This window comes from Aspergillus niger (assembly GCF_000002855.4).
Source record: "Aspergillus niger supercontig An07".
Taxonomy (NCBI): domain Eukaryota; kingdom Fungi; phylum Ascomycota; class Eurotiomycetes; order Eurotiales; family Aspergillaceae; genus Aspergillus; species Aspergillus niger.
The window spans coordinates 993,668-1,011,241 of record NT_166523.1 but is presented as its reverse complement, the minus strand read 5'-3'; the positions used below and the strand labels follow the sequence as shown (position 1 = coordinate 1,011,241).

General features: G+C 49.1%; 6 protein-coding genes across 6 annotated transcripts; 2 read left to right on the top strand and 4 right to left on the bottom strand.

Annotated features, from left to right (window-relative positions):
* Nucleotides 1-304: 304 nt before the first annotated feature.
* An07g04710 (uncharacterized protein) lies at nucleotides 305-897 on the bottom strand (the record flags this gene model as incomplete). The annotated part of the gene is made up of 3 exons (XM_059748428.1): nucleotides 305-537; nucleotides 630-756; nucleotides 784-897. 3 exons carry the CDS (start codon nucleotides 895-897, stop codon nucleotides 305-307), a joined length of 474 nt encoding a protein of 157 aa, XP_059600910.1.
* Nucleotides 898-1,984: 1,087 nt separating this feature from the next.
* Nucleotides 1,985-5,025, top strand: An07g04700 (hypothetical protein; the record flags this gene model as incomplete). The annotated part of the gene is made up of 6 exons (XM_059748427.1): nucleotides 1,985-3,797; nucleotides 3,849-3,986; nucleotides 4,245-4,365; nucleotides 4,458-4,768; nucleotides 4,826-4,870; nucleotides 4,994-5,025. The coding sequence occupies 6 exons, from the start codon at nucleotides 1,985-1,987 to the stop codon at nucleotides 5,023-5,025; spliced, it is 2,460 nt and encodes an 819-aa protein (XP_059600909.1).
* A 687-nt stretch (nucleotides 5,026-5,712) lies between these two features.
* On the bottom strand, nucleotides 5,713-5,898 carry An07g04695 (hypothetical protein; the record flags this gene model as incomplete). The annotated part of the gene is made up of 2 exons (XM_059748426.1): nucleotides 5,713-5,735; nucleotides 5,844-5,898. The coding sequence occupies 2 exons, from the start codon at nucleotides 5,896-5,898 to the stop codon at nucleotides 5,713-5,715; spliced, it is 78 nt and encodes a 25-aa protein (XP_059600908.1).
* Nucleotides 5,899-6,486: 588 nt separating this feature from the next.
* An07g04690 (uncharacterized protein) lies at nucleotides 6,487-7,909 on the top strand (the record flags this gene model as incomplete). Its single annotated transcript, XM_059748425.1, has 7 exons — nucleotides 6,487-6,501; nucleotides 6,544-6,582; nucleotides 6,700-6,787; nucleotides 6,890-7,077; nucleotides 7,312-7,386; nucleotides 7,441-7,540; nucleotides 7,713-7,909. 7 exons carry the CDS (start codon nucleotides 6,487-6,489, stop codon nucleotides 7,907-7,909), a joined length of 702 nt encoding a protein of 233 aa, XP_059600907.1.
* Nucleotides 7,910-15,319: 7,410 nt separating this feature from the next.
* Nucleotides 15,320-15,718, bottom strand: An07g04680 (uncharacterized protein; the record flags this gene model as incomplete). Its single annotated transcript, XM_059748424.1, has 2 exons — nucleotides 15,320-15,471; nucleotides 15,562-15,718. 2 exons carry the CDS (start codon nucleotides 15,716-15,718, stop codon nucleotides 15,320-15,322), a joined length of 309 nt encoding a protein of 102 aa, XP_059600906.1.
* A 1,600-nt stretch (nucleotides 15,719-17,318) lies between these two features.
* Nucleotides 17,319-17,568, bottom strand: An07g04670 (uncharacterized protein; the record flags this gene model as incomplete). Its single annotated transcript, XM_059748422.1, has 2 exons — nucleotides 17,319-17,336; nucleotides 17,440-17,568. The coding sequence occupies 2 exons, from the start codon at nucleotides 17,566-17,568 to the stop codon at nucleotides 17,319-17,321; spliced, it is 147 nt and encodes a 48-aa protein (XP_059600905.1).
* Nucleotides 17,569-17,574: the final 6 nt, after the last annotated feature.

Below are 17,574 nucleotides of genomic sequence, written 5' to 3'. Positions count from 1 at the left end.
CAAGGGGCTAATTTATGCCCGAGGTTATCTGCATTCCCTTGGCTTGTAAAAAGCGGGAGAAGTGGTGCTAGTTATGGCTCGAAGAGGACCGCGGATGATCTGACCACACTGAGAGGGCACAGTGTATGCGACTTCCGCGGCTGACCAAGGTTGAAGCCGCCCGGGACGTTACGTGGCTCCCAGCGGCGGAACTGGCAGACGCCATTCTCGCAAGGCAGATGTGTGCCGGACTTCCGTCAACAGCTTCATGGGAAGGCTAGCAGCGCCCGTTGGATCGACAGTCAGTGATGGTTGAGCCATTCTTCTAGAAATTCCGCCCGACTCCACCGGGACGGCCATTCAGAGCCCTTAATCTTACTCGGGCTGGTGGTGGGCTCCATACTGGGGCCACCAAAAGCGTACCGAATGCCTCAGACTCGTCCGGGATGACATCATCCGCTCCTAGCTTGGCGAGGCGTAACTGAAGAAGGTGGATACGAGGCCACGGATGATTTGCCCGGGCACCCGGGTGGGTGGAGGGCAGCGGTGCTGGAGCGCCTGAGATGGAGCAGGAAAGTCATACAATGTCGGCTGTTGAGACCGGACTAATGAAAGGCCCTTCAGACTAAGGCTATTAGTATTTAGTACACACGGTAAGTAAAAGTAATTCGTGAGGGGAGTCTGCCTCTTGACACCACAGACGGAAGATGGCAGAGGGGGGCAGGCAGGCAGAGAGAGTGGGACTGACATAGGTTTGGGGTGTGTGCCATACTGGAACTGCCGTCATCTTCAGCTGGGAATCACCGACAATGCTTTGGAAGGGTTGACGGAAATGGCAGGAGAGTAAGAACCCGTGATACCAATGGGACGCCCAATGACCAAAGGAGAGACAAAGAAAAGCGAGATCATGATGGACATGATGGGATATGAATTGGGGAGGGGAGAGATGCTCCATCCCCAATTAGTCCAATTCCTTACTAAATCGAAGAATGGGGCGGGCTGCTGAGATAAGCAGTTGCGGCTCCTGCCCGAAAACCAGCGATTGCGAATCCGTGGTTGGCCAACTGCCATTTCCACAGTTCTGACTAGTAGCATCTACTCACTACTTTCTTTCCCTTCTCTCTTCTTCTTTTCTGTCTTGGTCTTACACTACTGCATTATTGTATATCAGACAACAATAATTTTGGAGTTCACTGCTCCGGACAACTACCCACGGCTGAGTACTACAAGTGGGGATACTTCCTTGGGTGTGTTTCGGAACAAAACTGCTTGGAAATCCGTGTGCTTCGGATTGGTTTCTGGTGCTTTTTCTTTTCCCCTCCGCGCATCTTGCGTCACACGTTCTCCGCCTCGGATTCTTGAAGATCGCTTCGTCTTCATCTCTCATCTTCACAATACTCAATCTATCTTCCCTTCTCTCCCCCCGCACGAGTGGAATCTCTGGCACTTGCTCTGATCCTTTCATCTCAATCTAACCCCCCTTCTCCTGAAATCCACTGTCCATTGTTTGGTTCCATCAATCAGTGAGCACCATCCCCTTCAAATATCGCCGTCTGTTCCCCCCTCCGGTTGGTCTGTCCTTTCGGGCATCGGCCTGTCAATCGCTGTCAAATTCATCCCTTCCTTTTCTTTTTCTTCCTTTCTTTTTTTCTTGTCTCCATCGTTGCCCCTCCCCCTTGCCTATCACGGGGTCGTTTTGCCCCTCTGGCATTATTTCTCTTTATCATCTACTGCTCATCTCGTCGGGTGCCTGAACGGCTTTTCACCCAACCACCCCACAGACTTTTTTTTTTTTTTTTATCTTCTCAGAAAGTCTGCCTATTCATCCGCTTCTCTTATCCAAGTCCTCTTTTACTTGACCTTTCTGCCCTCACTGCAAGCCCACCCCAAGAACCTTCTGCGGAGCTTCTTGGGACGTCTTGCGCTGTGCTAACCCCACATTTCCTCGGTCGGAAATAGCACTTCGCAGTCCATTGTTAATCTCACGTATCTGCAAGGGTTCAGGATGGGTCCCGCTGCGCGTTACCGACCCATGTCTCCCAGCGGATCGCGTATGATCGATCCTATGCGGGCCTCCACCGGCACCGTGCAGCTCAGTGCTTCCTACGATCCCTACCACCTCTCTGCCGGCCGTCCGCCATACCCGGGTTACCATGCCGATGTCAACTACGCTTCTTCCTACGAACCTCGCCTGGTGCGAGAACCCCGATTGGAAGCACAACCCATTTCTTCCACTACATATCGAGACCCCGGCCATTCCACCAAGTTAAGGACGGAGTATGCCATCCGCCCGCGAGTGCGGAGCAGCACCATGTCCGCGGTGGATCCTCGCTATTCCTCCGGCCGTTATGACACACCCGCATCGCCCTTGTCCCGGGCTTCCCCTGTCATTGTCCCCGGCCACCAGCGAACCCCTAGCCCGCGTCGAGACCATGACCGTTACGTTGTACCGGCCTCCTCGCACCGACCCCACCGGCGGCATCATCTCTCACACACTGATTATGCCAGCGATACTGGGCACTTAGACCCTCATGAGGGAGCATCAAGGTCGCGAGTGCCTCATGGGGGATATCCGGTGTACGAGCACAGCCCTCGTCTGCGGTATCCCCCAACTGGAGGTCTCCGGAAAGGCGAGGATATTGACGACTACGATGCGTATTCATATACCAATGCATCGGAGCAGATGGAGAAAGACTCACTTGCTAGGCTGCGCTATGAGCGAGGGGCTTATCCAAGGAACAGGCCACTTAGTCTGACCGGCCTTGACGACCCTCACTTGCTGCCTCGCAAGGAGTCACGAGCTGTCGGGCCTCCTCCGTCTCAGAGAGGCTTTGACAAATTGGACCAAGGCAGCCGTGTGCGGCGTTCCACACACGGCTCCGCTGACAGTGATGTAGATCTGGCGAGCGCCAGGCGGCGATCCTGGCAGAGGGCCCCCGTATCCTTGCACCAGGATGTCGACGAAGGTTACTCTTCTTATAGAGATGAGTACGACCCTGGTCACCATCGGCGACATCGGCGACATGATGACGATACGAGTAGCCGGCACTCCTACGATGACCGTGCTTCAAGGCGAACCTCTGCTAAGAGCGCTGTCGCAGCTTCGGGGTCGAGTACGGGCCTAGGGACTGCAGTACTCGCCAGCGGTTACTCGGACGATTTTGACTATGATCTCTCCCCCCGGCCCGACCGCCATCGCTCCCGGGACCGGAGCGCTCGGGACCCGGAGTATAGAAGGCATCACAGTCGGTCGCGCAGACCGTCTAGACGTCGCTCAGGAAGCGAGTCTGATGAGCATACCTCGGATGAAGACCTGAAGAAATACCGACGCGAGCCATCGGCGCACAGGAAGCCTGATGGCTCGGACGTCTCAGCCAGTGGCAGCGAGCGACTGTCCCCCTATTTGACAGTCGATCGCGCCCGTCGCCGGCGGTCTCACTCTCGTCATCGAAGCGAAGATTTGCCGCGCCTCAAAGAAGCAGATGCCAGCCGCCCAGACGAGCTGAAGAAGTCTGAGCAGGCCACGTCGAAGGAGCAGGACCCACCTGCACCCAAAGGCATCCTGAAGCCTCCCCGTGAGAAGTTTCCGGAAGAGCCCAATCCCGTTCGAGAAGGCGTGGCCCCATTGAAAGATGCGCACAAGAAGGGCATCCCTCCGGGCGCCCGGTGGACGAAGATAGACCGACGACTTGTGAACCCTGCTGCCTTGGAGCTTGGCCGAGAGCGGTATGAGGAGCGAGCGGAGTATGTGATCGTTCTGCGAGTCTTGACCAAGGAGGAAATTCAGGCGTATGCGGTCAAGACGCAGGAAATTCGAGGTATGTTCCCAAAGATCCATGGCCCACAATGCATACTAATCAGGTGTGTAGATGCTCGCTGGCAAGAGATTATCAAGGAGCGCCGTCGACGTCGGGAGGAGGACCGTCGCCACGGGCGTAGAGTGGACAGTTCCTCGAGCGACGATGAAGACGAGGATGACGAAAATGCGACTCCTCTTGCCATCGAGGGTGCGCCTGACGCTAAATCGGGGTCGAAGACCGCGACTGAACCCGTCAAAGCCGCAGCGTGATCATATTCTTCCTGCGCAATCTTTTTGTTCCATTATTTGTTTTTTGTTTATTTGGGTTATTTCAGTTTCAATACCTCTATTGTTCACGTGATTACATGCTGGTCCAGATCACGAGCTGGGAGGAATAGAATGAGTGTACAACAGCGGACCGGCGTTGCTCGGGATTGAAGGAACAGGAATGTATGGATCAAGGCAGTGCCTATTAGACGCAACGACCTGGATGCACGCGCAATCAAACATGTCAAGCAATTACAATTGGAAGCGTTTGAATTACAGCTGGTTCTACGGCATGTCGTGTACACAGTACAGAGTAAATAGTGAGTAGTATGTGAGTGTGTGTACCACTTCATCCACACCTTTGGAAAAGGACAAGAAAAGACAGAAGAAAGGTAACTCTCTCACTCACTAGCGCGAAATGTCTGTGGCAATGCGCGACTTCCCAAAACAGAGAAAGAAAAGAAATTAAAGAGACTCCAAACGGTCTTCTGACTCCGTCCCAGCCCTGGTTACACTTCGTCCTACCCGAGCCTCCTTCCTCAGTGGCTGATCCAACATTTTCTGCGCGTGTTCAAGGAAATCTACAGACCAGACAAACTTCTCCCACCTCATCATTCATGTCTTGTGTGACCCTCTTACTCTCTTCCGGATTGGGTATCATTCTCTCGGTGCCCAGAGTAGCCCTCAGGTCTTCACTCTTCGCCCTGTTTGTTCTGTTCTGTTGTGCGTTGTGTATTGTTTGCTGTGGCAAGCCTTCTTCTATTCCTACTGGTTGAATAGCTGATGGTTCCTCGACTGTCTACCTGCTGTGTGGCGTAGCTACTTGTATGTGTATGTGTATCATTCCTTCTTTTTCCCTTTCCACTTTCCCCTACTTTTTTGGTAAATCCAGTCAGCGACTTGCCGCCATCTAAAGCCATAATACTGTAGATGTAGAGAGATGCATAGGTACGAAGCATGTCGAGTCGGACTGGAAATGAAAGGAGTTGGAAGGCAAGCCCTCTCTCTTTCTTCCGTCTGGATTCGAATCGGGCTCTTTGGTTCTGCGTTTACGTCCATCTGCTTGTTTCCCGCTAGACATGCGAGCCAATGAACTGGTGTATGTGGAAATGAAGCATGACGAACCTGCGTGGGGTGGGGTATAGTCGGGTTGGTCTATGACCAATACCAATACTTGGAGTTTCTCTTTTTCTGGCTCTATGAAGTATAGTAGGAAGAATTAGCTTTTGTGTGTGGGTGTGTGCTGTTGTTACATTGGTGGGAAGAGATAGTTTGGAAGCAAAGCATCATAGTGCACTAGAAGGGATATTCGACCAGGTACAAGTACTGGTAAGGACTCATGGTAGTCTTTCTGTGTTCTGGATCTGGTTTCCGGGTGACTGTTGAATGTTCTTTCGTTGACCTTCTGATTACTTGTGTGCTTTGCCTTTAGGTCTCAGGTACTCAGTAGTATAGATGGCGATGTATGATTTGCGTGTTAAGGTATATGTCATGTCGTTGCCACCTGGTAAATGATTGGGGAGAGGATCGCAGGAATCGGAAAATATAGGGCGAATGGGTAATTAAATGGATGGATGGTATCTGTTTCCCTGAAGTAACCTGTCTATCTATCTGTCATATGTACCTACATCCTTCAACTGGACAATGCATGCCCACTCTTCTACCCATCACAGATAGCTAGATACATTATCTAGATAGACAGACAGGAAAAAAAGCACAATCAGCCAACTCGCTCCCTCTATTCAGTACTCAATAAAGAGCAAGCAATCTAAGTAAGTAAGTGTATACGTACCTCAACCCAACCCAAACCCAATAACCCGCCTTGACTCCCACATAATAGATATTAATACCATATAATATGATCTCAGTGGCGTCTCATTTTTCTCCGCCGAATAAAGCCCTCCCAAGGCAACCGAGCAATCAAACAATCAAGCGGGCGGCGCCTCATCTCACTCCCCAACCAAACCAATCCAGTCAGCTTAGTAGCCCCGTCTCAACCAGTTCAGATAAGGCTGGTTTCCGTGTTTCTCCTTATGTTCTCTTTGGGGAAGGGTAAGGAGGCAACGTCCCATTATCGGAGAAGGGAATAACTGGGACAAGTGCAAAATCAAAACAAGTAACGGGGTTGGGTGATTGACCTTTTGTGATTTCCGGCTGGCTTGGATGGGCGGGATGGAGAAAGAACGGGTGGAACGAGAGTGAAGGTTTATTTGCCTGCTTGGGTGCTCTCTTGCGTGGGAGAATGGGCAGGAACTAAAAGAGGAGAGGAGAGGAGAGTGCGTATGTAGATAGGTAGGATTAACAGCCAGTGTGCTGTGTGGTTTTAAAGCCCCTAGAGGAAATTAGGAAGGTAGGTAAGTCGTAAGGCCCAAGGTTGCCTCTGTCTGCCTTGTGGGGTGATGAGGGGGCGTATGGTAGTATATGGTAGACAGTAAGTTAGTATGCCTCACTCTATAGTGAGTGGTCTAGTATCTAGTTGAATTTATTTAATCTTCTAGGGAGAGAAGTGTTGGACGAGGACATCATCTCATAGGTTGGTGAGTCATATTGGGATGGGATGATCATTTAATTAGTGACATAATAAGTGAGTGACATCCACCGTAAGGCTCTCTCCTATATACATGGGTAGGATAGGATAGTTCTACTATTACTAGACTACCACACATATACATAATCTATCTGGATATGAGCATGTGATATGTGACTGGGTACGTAGGGCTGCTGCTACAACTACTTCAAAAAGTAAGACGCGAATGAGCATCTCGAATCAGAGTACTCCGTATAGCTGCGAACTCCGGACTAATTTCACCATCAAAGTATATATCCTGGTACCAATACCTACAGTCACTAACAAACCCTGTCTTGCATCGGGAAAACGTAAGCAAGCAAGCAAGCCAGTAAAACCGTTCCAACGCTTCTGCATCATTGTTCCTTTGGCAGCGACAAAAAAGAGCGCATGTCGTCCCGAGTCACCCGAGTTAAAGTTTCCGCTGCGCCAGATTGAGTTTCTGAAAAGGATAAGGAAAGTAAGGGTAAGAAGGTTGATTTGCTTTGTTTCGTGTGCTCGGATATGCCATGCCATGCTATGTCAGGTACGCACTGCCGTATGATTTGTATGTATGTATGTATGTATTTGGTTTACGAACTACGGAGTATTCCAAGGTCAGTAGTGAATACCACATAGTAGTAGTCGTAGTAGTAGTATTGTCTGGTCTAGATGGGGTGATACAAATCCCCTAGTGTCCTCTAACTACCGATTTGGCTAGCTAGCTAGCCAGCCAGCTAGCGATCAATATATATATTCCATCTTGAATGGAGGATCTAGACAGGCGTCTATGGATGTATGCTATAAGCGAAAATGTAATTTCCACTACTAATAATACCTCACCAGTCAGCTACACATAAGGGATGATGATGAGCAACGAAAAAATAAGAAAAAGGCTCGGGAAAATCCACATCGACAGGATAGCCGACAATCACCCGTTACTAGCTGCCGTCAGTGCGTGGGAAGGAGAAAAAAAAAAAGAAAATGGAAAGGGAAGGGCGAAGAGGAGAAGGGAAATTAGACAAAGAAGCTCTCTCTCACAGCCACTTCATTTCACCCCCTCCCTACAAGCTTAGTACATAGCTAGACTCACCACCAACTATCTAACTAACTACGTACTAGATAGGTTTAAGTCCACCTTAGTTAGTGGTCTAGGTTACATACCTATCGTCGCGCACGAAAAATTAAAAAATTTGAGGGGAAAAAGAAAAAGAAAATTAACCAACGGCCACGAATCACAGCACGTCAATTTAATTAAGACCTACATGCCCTATGTACCTAGTCATGCAGGCTGTCAGGCCGGAGGAGAGGAGGGGTGAGTGAGTGGTATTGTGCGTGGACACGAAAATATGTGTGCGTGTGTGTGATAGCCTACGGATAGTTAGTTAGTGTTAGTTTAGTTCGAGAGTATCCGTAAGATGAATCAATCCATTTTCATTTTCATTTCCTTTTCTTTCCCCTCTCCATCATCTCCCCCCCCCTCTGATCAACAGTCCCGCCTGGACCCGGCGTGACATCCTTCTGTTTGTGATCATGATGTGTGTGTGATTACTTGGCTAAAAATATCCTCTCATCATCTACTAGCTGAATAGTCCCAACCATCTACTACTTAGCGAGGAAAAAAAAAAGTAAAACTAGTTAGTTTACCTATTGACCAGTTCACTTGCACACACACATACACATCCAGACTCCTATTCTTTGTTGTTCGATGTTGCTCCATCTTCGCCGTCGGATGGTGGGGCCGGACACCCGACAACCACCACCACGACTAAACATAACAGGTTGCCTTTTAGCCCGGATGGAATGTCGTTGGGCCACTGGCTGGCTGTTGCGCCGGCCCTTAGGGCTCAGATCACATGTTTTCTGTTTCTTGTTCTTTACTTTACCGGACTAAAATCTGACAATCACTGTGTATTCATGTCCGGTATTGTATTGTTTGTTTGTTTGTTACCATATTTCACTCCCATGAGAAAGGGAAGTGGGAGAATTAGTATACTAGGTCGTAATAGGTAAAAAGATAGAGGACCTTCTCTCACTCACACTCAACGCCAAATAAGAATCAGAGGAAACTGTCTACATGTAAGGTGAAATAGTTAGGCTGAATCCTCCATCAACCACTTACGTATGTCCAATTTAACGCGGAGATTGTTGCTTGCTTGCTTCATAACCGCCCGACGGGATAATCCCATCGGGAACTAATCTGGAAGCCTAGATCTCAGTCCCGGTTTCAGTTTGTTGTGGCGAGGGAGGAAGCAAACAATATCATCCATGGGATGCACTTAACTCAGTGAAATCAAGGGTTATACTTATTCTAAAGTACTATAACTGCAACGATGAGCAATAAAGAGAAGCAATTACTTCTATAGATTGATTTGAAAAAAATACGTAGTCCCCATATAACAAGCTATATACGGTGTAAATCAACCAAGCACTCTACGGGCGGCTCCGTAGATGTCAAAACCCGAGCTCGTCATTCCATCCGTCCGCTTGCTTGCTTGCTTGCTTGCCCGGTGCGGAGAAAATAACCCCCTCCTGTCATCTCCTCTCCTCTGTATTCTGTTGTGCGTGGTTGGACAAGGTTGAATACTATCGGGGTGTCTGGATTGGAGGAAAGGGAGGAATTACATAAGGGGTGGGAGGGGGAATTCAGTAGGGATCGGCGTGTAGGGTGACATTCGTGGGAGTTTGATTGTTTGATCGATGGTATGTATGTATTGGTTTGGGTATTAGTGTTACGATGTTTTGTTTGGTGGTTTTGATTTCATGGGTGAATTGGATTGATTAGCTAGGGGATTTTATTCGAAGTAACCACCTGTATGAGGTTAAAAGTATAGCCTTATCAATTGGCCGACCATGGCTTCTCCTATTTATCTGGGCATCTATATGTGTGGTAGGATGAAACAAATGAGGATGTCCGGCCGAAGTATCTTCCCCAGATACAGAGAATACCTGCGGAGTACTATGCAATACATACAGATGTATAACTCGGCGTTAGGACCCCAGCACTGTGCAGCCACCTCACAGGAAGTCTGGTTAGTGACAGCACGCATACATACATACACGTTACCTACTTAGCTACATACATCCGGTGTAAGCCCACGGTCGAATATCGGACATTTAAGCTTCCCGAACTCAAAGAAAGGAATGCAACTATATTATCTACTATGAAGAAAGGGGGTCAAAACATCGAACCATGGTTCATACACATCTGATTTCAAATCAGGGTACCATGGATGTCAATAAAAATACGGTGACTTTCTTTGTTCATTTGGTTTTGCTGGCGCTGCATCTCCTGCCAAGATGGGTCCAGCCGATTGTTGATCGAGAATTATCCCTCCTCTTTCCAATACTCTCCATGGGGTAAGTATTGGACATGGGGATGAGATTTTCGCACTATCTTAGTAGACACTCTGTTAGTAGACGGTGGATGCATATCGTGGTGTATCAAGTGCTGCATAGTAGCTGGTGACGGTTATGGTGGAGTGCAGCATGCTCAGGTACGGTCATCAAAAAGTCTAGGTCGCTCGAATCGATACATCCCACACACCGTCATCCACTTTCTAGTCTAGATACCTCACGGACAATCGGACTAGACACAAAGGAGGTTAGTGCCAAAAAGAAATAAAAAAGAGATGATGCCCTACGTATTTCGAGCGGCAGACCCACTCACACATGTTATAATTACTCGACGCCAAAATCAGTAGTGGTAGTCCCCCAACGGCGACTCGACCATCGTAAGTTCGTTCGCCTAAAAGGATTCTGCATCAAGCTAAGCCAGCGTTGTTCTGGACGTTGCAGGATGATGTTATAATTACTTTTTCCTTTTTTTCTTTTCGGCGGCTCGGCCTTCGACAAATCGATGTGGTTGGTAGCTGGTAGGCTGTAACGGGTGGGGACGGACTGCGGGGCAAACATGGTGATTGCTAGCCCGTCGTGCTCTTTACCGGTTCAAAGATCTCCGTCGCGATATTTTGATGGTTATAATGTTGGCTGATATTATTTTAGCGATCGGAGATGATGGGGGCATGACATCGCCATTACATAAGGGTTCATTGTAAATGACAAGATCAAGATCAGAGGCCAAAAGCATACCTTGAAACCCGCACACTGGGAATTAAAGAGGCACATCCATCAACTGCTGCACTCGAGCTTTCCATCCGTGCTCCGTACATAAGGCGGAGAGGGTGTCTTGAGGCACAGACACTTATGCATGCTAAGGAGCTGATCCATCCAGATATCCTTGTAGAAGGCTACTTTGACAAGCTCACTATCCGTAGATAGTTGATCTGTCGGACAAGGATTGTTCTTAGTACGGTCGTTAAGAGCAGCGGCCAACCTGATGTGCATACGGCCCCCAGTTGCCGATCACCACCTGAAGCATGCTAGCCATGATGATTATGGAGTGGGAAGGGAAACGAGCCAGAACGGGTCCCACCCCAGCTGGATGCGTCTTTTTTTGCGTTCTGAAGGTGAGAGGTATGGAGAAACAGAATGCGGCGCAGTGATTGCGCGCTAAATCTCAGAATAGGAGGTTCGAGAAACACATGCTAATACCAGAAGAGAGTTGGAAGCAGCCAGACAACCTTCGCATAACCTGCCTAATAATGGGGATCGAATTTCGTAGGCTGTCGTGTCGTGTTCCTCGACGACCATTGCCATTGGTAGGCAGTAAGTACTTGCGGTAGCGCAAGCGCCGGAGTTCACCTCCGTCTCAAGCGAGCTCAGCTCGACGGGCACCAACCATTACTACGGACTTTACTCCGTAGACCCAGACCGTGGTTCAGTCCACCTGTAGAATGTGAACACTCAGGTTCTTGCTGCTTAGTCTGAAAATAATCAACCTCCTCTCTCCCCCCCAGCCGATCCGATGATATCAAAAGGGAAAATTGGGTGATCCACCCAGGGGTTCTGATTCCCTGTCGGAGTCGGAAACGGAGCCCCCCGTGATTCGGGCTGAAAGTGGCTCCCTTTAGTTTAGTTCCTGTTTTGCGATCTCAGTGGCTCCGCTTTTGTTCCCTGGCACCCAACCTGCCTTTCCTTGGCTCGTTATCGGTTTCAGCTGAGAAACCTTCTGTTCCATCTGCGAGTCCACAGTAACTACAAGGAGACTACGACAAATTCTGCGGATGAGACATGAAGCAACTGGGCCCGACGGGTTCCCCGATGTTGCCGTGCTCCCGATGGAGGGATTGATTCGATTCTAGATTCTTGTTTCATGGGGGTTCGTTCGTTCGATCCCCTTCCGGAGGAAAATACGAGATTTCACCGCCCGGATCGAACCAGTAGTCGGTCCTTCGACAGGTAAACCTTCAGTTCAACTAGTATACTAGAGTTATCTCGACCTGTCGGAGGTGTCGCAGCTCGAACTCAACCTCACACCCATCTCGCATCTAATGGCTCCATACCCACTTTATCTAACCTACACCTACCAAACAAACTTCGAGGACCTGCCTCTCCTCCGACTATCCAGTTAGTCTGCGCACTGGGGCTACCGTACCTAATCTATTCAGAGTTTCCACTCTCTAATCGACACGCCTGAATTTTCCCGAGCACGGCCTCCCGATAGGTCCCGTTCAGGGAAGCCGCTTGTTGGACCACCCGGTGGTGGTAGTAGGCGATGATTGTGGCGGTCGCGAGGTCTGGTGACTGCAGAGCCTACCATTTGTAGATCAGGCAATTGCTGAGACGAGATGAGTAAAGTTCTACACAAAGAGTCTCACTCATCTCCATCTAACGTATCCATTATTGTTGAGCATCAGGTACGCGGAGCACCATTACCCGTCAGTCCTGGATTCGTAACCCTCCGGTCGTCACATCGCCCGGCTCCGGGCCCCAATCGTTCGCCAAAGCTTCGCTCCGCTCTTTCCCCTCTTCTGTACCTGCTTAGGTTCCATCGCAAGCTCGGTGCGACTTACTTGGGCCAAAGTCTCGAGTCTTGATAATGGTCGTTCAAGTGTGTCTAACGTCGCAGTATCCGTACTACTTCCCTACCCGTGGTAGTTCTGAAATTGTCCTTTTCTAGAGCAACTATTTTACCAAAGCCTGGTAATATCTTCCGGGACTGAGGATAGAAGGCCAATCAGAAGAAACAAGCCCTGTCTTCAAGAGAATAACAAAAAGAGGGGACAGGATCTGAAATGAAGCCTAGAAACCAAAAAGAAAATCATAATATGAGCAAAGTGAAACAGGAAAGAACCATGAAATGAAGAGCGAGAAGGCGGAGACCAGGAAAGCGACCGGGGGGGGGAGAGTCACGGAACTTGTGTGAACGCGGACTTTAGCACCCTGCATCGATCACAACGAGTAATACCAATGACAGGGAGTTAGGAGGTCTGACACCGTTGCTTGCGTTCAGCCCAAGGACTCCACCAACCCGACGCTAAAGGCAGCTAAGGTGGTGAGCATGCCACACACATGGCCTCCTGGAGGGTAAGATTTGCGACTGGGCGGCGCAGCAACTCAGCGTTTGCGAACTTGCCCAAAAGAGGGAGAGCGTGGATTACGACGACCTTTTCCACTATCCCCCGTCTGGCAAGTCTCCTGTGTCCCTTTTCGGTTCCCTGAAGGAGAAGACAAACCCAGCTACCCACTCAGTAATCTTAGTATTCCTGCGATGGCGTCAATGATATGTTATGGCCCGAACCGACGGGCTAACGGTGGATTGAGTGGATGGAGGATGAGGAGAAGCCGGAGCAGCAATATGTTGGAGAGACCAGAGCTGAGTCTGGAGCTCCCCACAAGCTACACCAGACCCGAATCCGACCCCTCCTTTGTTGGTTCTCCACGTACTCCGTGCTCGACAACTAACTAGTCCAGTCCCCCTTCAATTACTACGCCGCACAGAGATGGTAGTTCACCACTGTCGCCATCGGACAAAAGGCGTCCCAACAGTTGCAGTCTGGCTGCAGCAAAGTACACGGCATGCTTATTTTAGCTCCTGCACGTCGAGGGAGTGGTAAACCTTCCCATTGTTGGTGCCGCTGGTGCTGCGGACACAGCATCGGCCGGTCCCCCTTTTTAAACATATCATCCGAGACAACCATGACGGGAGGTCTTCTGTGCCGTCCGATTCAAACTTCACATGGGAGTGGGAGCACGAGGACATTCTTATGCTTTTCTCGAACGGGAAAAGAACAGCGGAAACCCCATTTTCTGGCGGGCATGGGCCAGAAGAATTGCGCTGTAACAGTGTGGCTGGAAAAAGGAAGTAACTTAACTTATCTGGCCAGTTTGCTTTAGTTTGCTCTCCGGGAGGCTAGAATCGTCGAAGCACCACTTTCTTTGATTTCACTCCCCATCCCACCCAATCGCCAAGTCCCACTAACGGTGGAGCTGCCGTCTGATTGCACGGAAGCCTCAGTGGAGCTGTCCCGTGAATTCTGGCAGGCTGACTGAATGAGCGTCCCGGCTGAGAATATGGAGAGAGACAGAGAGACAGAGAGAGAGAGAGAGAGAGAGAGAGAGAAAGAGAGAAAGAAACCTTGGGCCGCGCCCCATCAATGAGAATCAAATCATGACCCTTCCTTACAATAATAAAGTGGTGTTGTGGCCACGGCCCCGTCGGCCCATCCGGGGCGTACCGGCTCCTCCTGACCTTGGTCACCGCACTTGGCTTCAAGGATGAATTCGATCGCCCAAGGGTAGGAGTAGGTTCATCACCTCTCAAGGTATGAAGGTGTCTTGGGAAGCATGATGCAGGAAGCTAGTCGCCGGGAAGCGGCAGGATCAGGAGCCCACCGAAGTGCCAATGATTGATCGGCCGCTTTCCAGCCCAAGAGCTGGGGTTACACCGTCATTACCCTCCTTTCAGCGGCATCATCAGCAGCAACATCATCCGCATGGGAAGGGTGAGTAATAACTCATTCGACCGGACACCGTTAGGCTGTCTCAAGTTTATTTGAACCGGGCCGATGAGGGATGGATAGGATTGGACGGTTAGTGACAGCATCAACTCGCAAACTACCAAACCCTCGTCATCCCGAAGAGAGCAAAGGAAAAAAGACTACGATAAAAACAACCATAAAGGAAATATAGGGAAAAAGCAATCAACCAAATTCGAATTTGTTGGGGCGTACGGAATACCTCAAATTTCACTGGTCTTTGTGTGTATGTGTGTAGTTGATCTTGATTGATGGGGGGCCTCGGGAGGGGTGCCATTCGTTGAGTGGCGCCTCTGAGATGTGGAAACAAGGCTGACAGCAGCAAGTCAGATCGGTCGTTCTCATACCGGAATGTAACCAGATCGAGTCGCGTATTCCGTAATATTGACTGGATGTCCCGCGAACGATGAAAAACAGGCAGGCAGATGGGGCTAAAATCCTCGGAGAGGAAACATATGGCAAATCAAATGGACAGATTGGGCTTGTGAAAAAGGTAATAGGATAAGAAAATCGACAATAGGCCGCAATTTAACTGAACCGGAATTATTCAACAGGTAAGAAGAGGATGTCAAACAAACTGCCTGGAACATTTTGACCCATATCAGCAAACACAAACAATGGCAACAACGACAATAACGTCCTCCATGACAGGATCATCAGCACTATCGCGGGATCAATTGATGGCTAGAGCTGTGGTGACTGGGCCGATCCATCGAGCCAGCGTCACAGGCCATGTCTACTAAGTGGAGTTGGGCTGGGCTGTTCAGGGCATGGCGGTTGTGGTTTGTCAATCCACAGTGCCATTTCAGCAGCTCATTATCAATAATGATCACCATTGTGAGCTCTAAACTATGACCCTTCAAGCTTGACCGGGGGGTTCGGCCATATCCCAGGCAGCGACTCGTGTGGGTGGGAATCAAGCTCTGAACCAGTGGTACCTGGATTGAATCTCTGAGAGATCCCACTTCGACGGTGGACTCGACCAAGTGGTTCTCTCAAACCTATCATATCCAGTTATTTATCGAAGACGAGAATTATACTCCGTATGTATACAAGATGTTTGGATGATGCCGTGCAATCCGACTACCTACCCATCAAACTAACAACGGCTACTGTACTGTGCCTAATCCTCCCGGCGCCAATCTTCATTAATCCAGACCATCCATTTTCTGCCCTCTCTTCCAAACCTAAAAAGACCTGTGTGGGTATTGGAGCCCAACATGCCAATGGGAAATTTTCTTTTTCCATTTTTTTTTTTTTCCCTTATTTTATTTTCCCCTTGCCTTTCCCATTTTCCCTTTTCGTCCATCCAACACTAATCATTATCCTCGACATTGTAAATGCCCTTTTCCCCCTCATGAATTAATTCGGAAATAAATTCGGGGGTTTGTAATATTTTTATCGTACTTGCTGAAACAGCAGGTCAAAGATGACTGGCAAATGACTCAAGATAGCCTTGAATGGGCGAAGTTAATGCAAAGAAGAAAAAGAAAAATTTGTAACGAAAAAAAAAAAAAGAAAGAAGCAAAAAATGAAAATGAATGACAGCTGATTAATAATCCCAGCCAACACGATCTGTCACGGCCATATTGACACTCACCCGGCCGGATGCACACACACCCGCACACCCACTTTGTCTAGGGTGGTGTGGGTGGCAGGTGCTTGCTACCTACTACCAAGTAGGTAAAAGTCGCTGCATGTTCTCCCTCCACTGCTCATGGCTCCTAAGTGGCAGCTTGCAAGCCAGGATTGTCACAGTAATTTCAATTTCATGAGATTATTCCTCGGGCTGTTATAATTAGTCGTCTGCAGCCTGATAGGCGAGAGAATCTATGCGGATTACCACTGACCATAGAGCACTTACTCTCGGTACATACACCGTTCGACAAACGGTTGATCAGTAGATACTACTTCTCCAGAACCACCAACTTCGCCCTTTTTGGCTCACTCTTCTCACTGGCGCATTTGTCTCCGATCCATTTCTGGTCACCACATTCATTTCCAAGTACAAAAACGCAAGCAAAACAACGGAACCTCATCTACTTGCCTTCCTCAAAGTTTTGAGATCGCGACGCTTGGCGGCTGCTTCCGATTCTTTGTCTGCTGTCTTTGTTCTACCTTTCTTTTTCCAACTCTTTAAGCTTTGCCCCATCATCCCTCATACCTCATACCGCTGCTGCTCTGGTTCAGTTGCCAGTCTTGTTGGCCGGTTTTTCCTAGTTGGAACCTCGACGGGCCAAAGGTACGCCTTATTTCCTTGCCAGTCATCCCTACTACCCACGGTTCTTATCGTCAAACAATTCCCGGGGTCGCAGCCATGTCAGTGGTGGCCTACAGGTAAACCGTCATCCGCTGCATCTGGTTATTTCTTTTTTTTTGCGAAGAAAAGTCCCCTACTGTATGCCGTACTCGGCGTCTACTGGCCCTCTCCCTCTCCCCCCCTCTCACTCTCTCCTCCCCAAGCATTCTACAGTTTTTACCCCATTGATTATGTGATTTTACTTTTGCCACCATTAAATCTTGGATTTGAGTCTGTCACTGCATGCTGCAAATCATCCCCCCGAAGACAGTTCATCGAGTCAGCCGTCTCTTTCATTCTCTCAATTGCGCCTGTCTGTCGTCAGGAGTCACTCTGTTCGAGTCAATTCTCTTCAGAGACCCTTCGAAGTGTCGCATTCGCGTTTGGCTCCTGCGTCCTGCATCCATCCTGGTCAATATTACACCACCTTCCCGCTAGTTACAAGCTCATCCTGATATCCCCACTAGTCAGTGCATCCCTCTGACGCTGTCCTGCCCTCCGTCACTGTCTGTTTTCTTCCCTATTTCTTCTTTAGTTTTTTATTTCCCTTTATTTCCTACCCTTAATCTTTTTCATTTAATTCTTTTTTTATTTTTAATTTCATTCTCTTCCACCCCCCTTCTCCCTGCTTTAATTTATTTCTTCCAGACTTCTTCATCTCCCCCCATACCTGTTCCGGAATAGCTAGCTGGTGGACAACTCCTCTGACTGAAGGATGGGTCTCCAGCGCAGCTAAATAACGACCCTGGACCCTCCACATTACACTTGCACTCGCATTGCACCGTTTATCCAGGCCCATCATTAC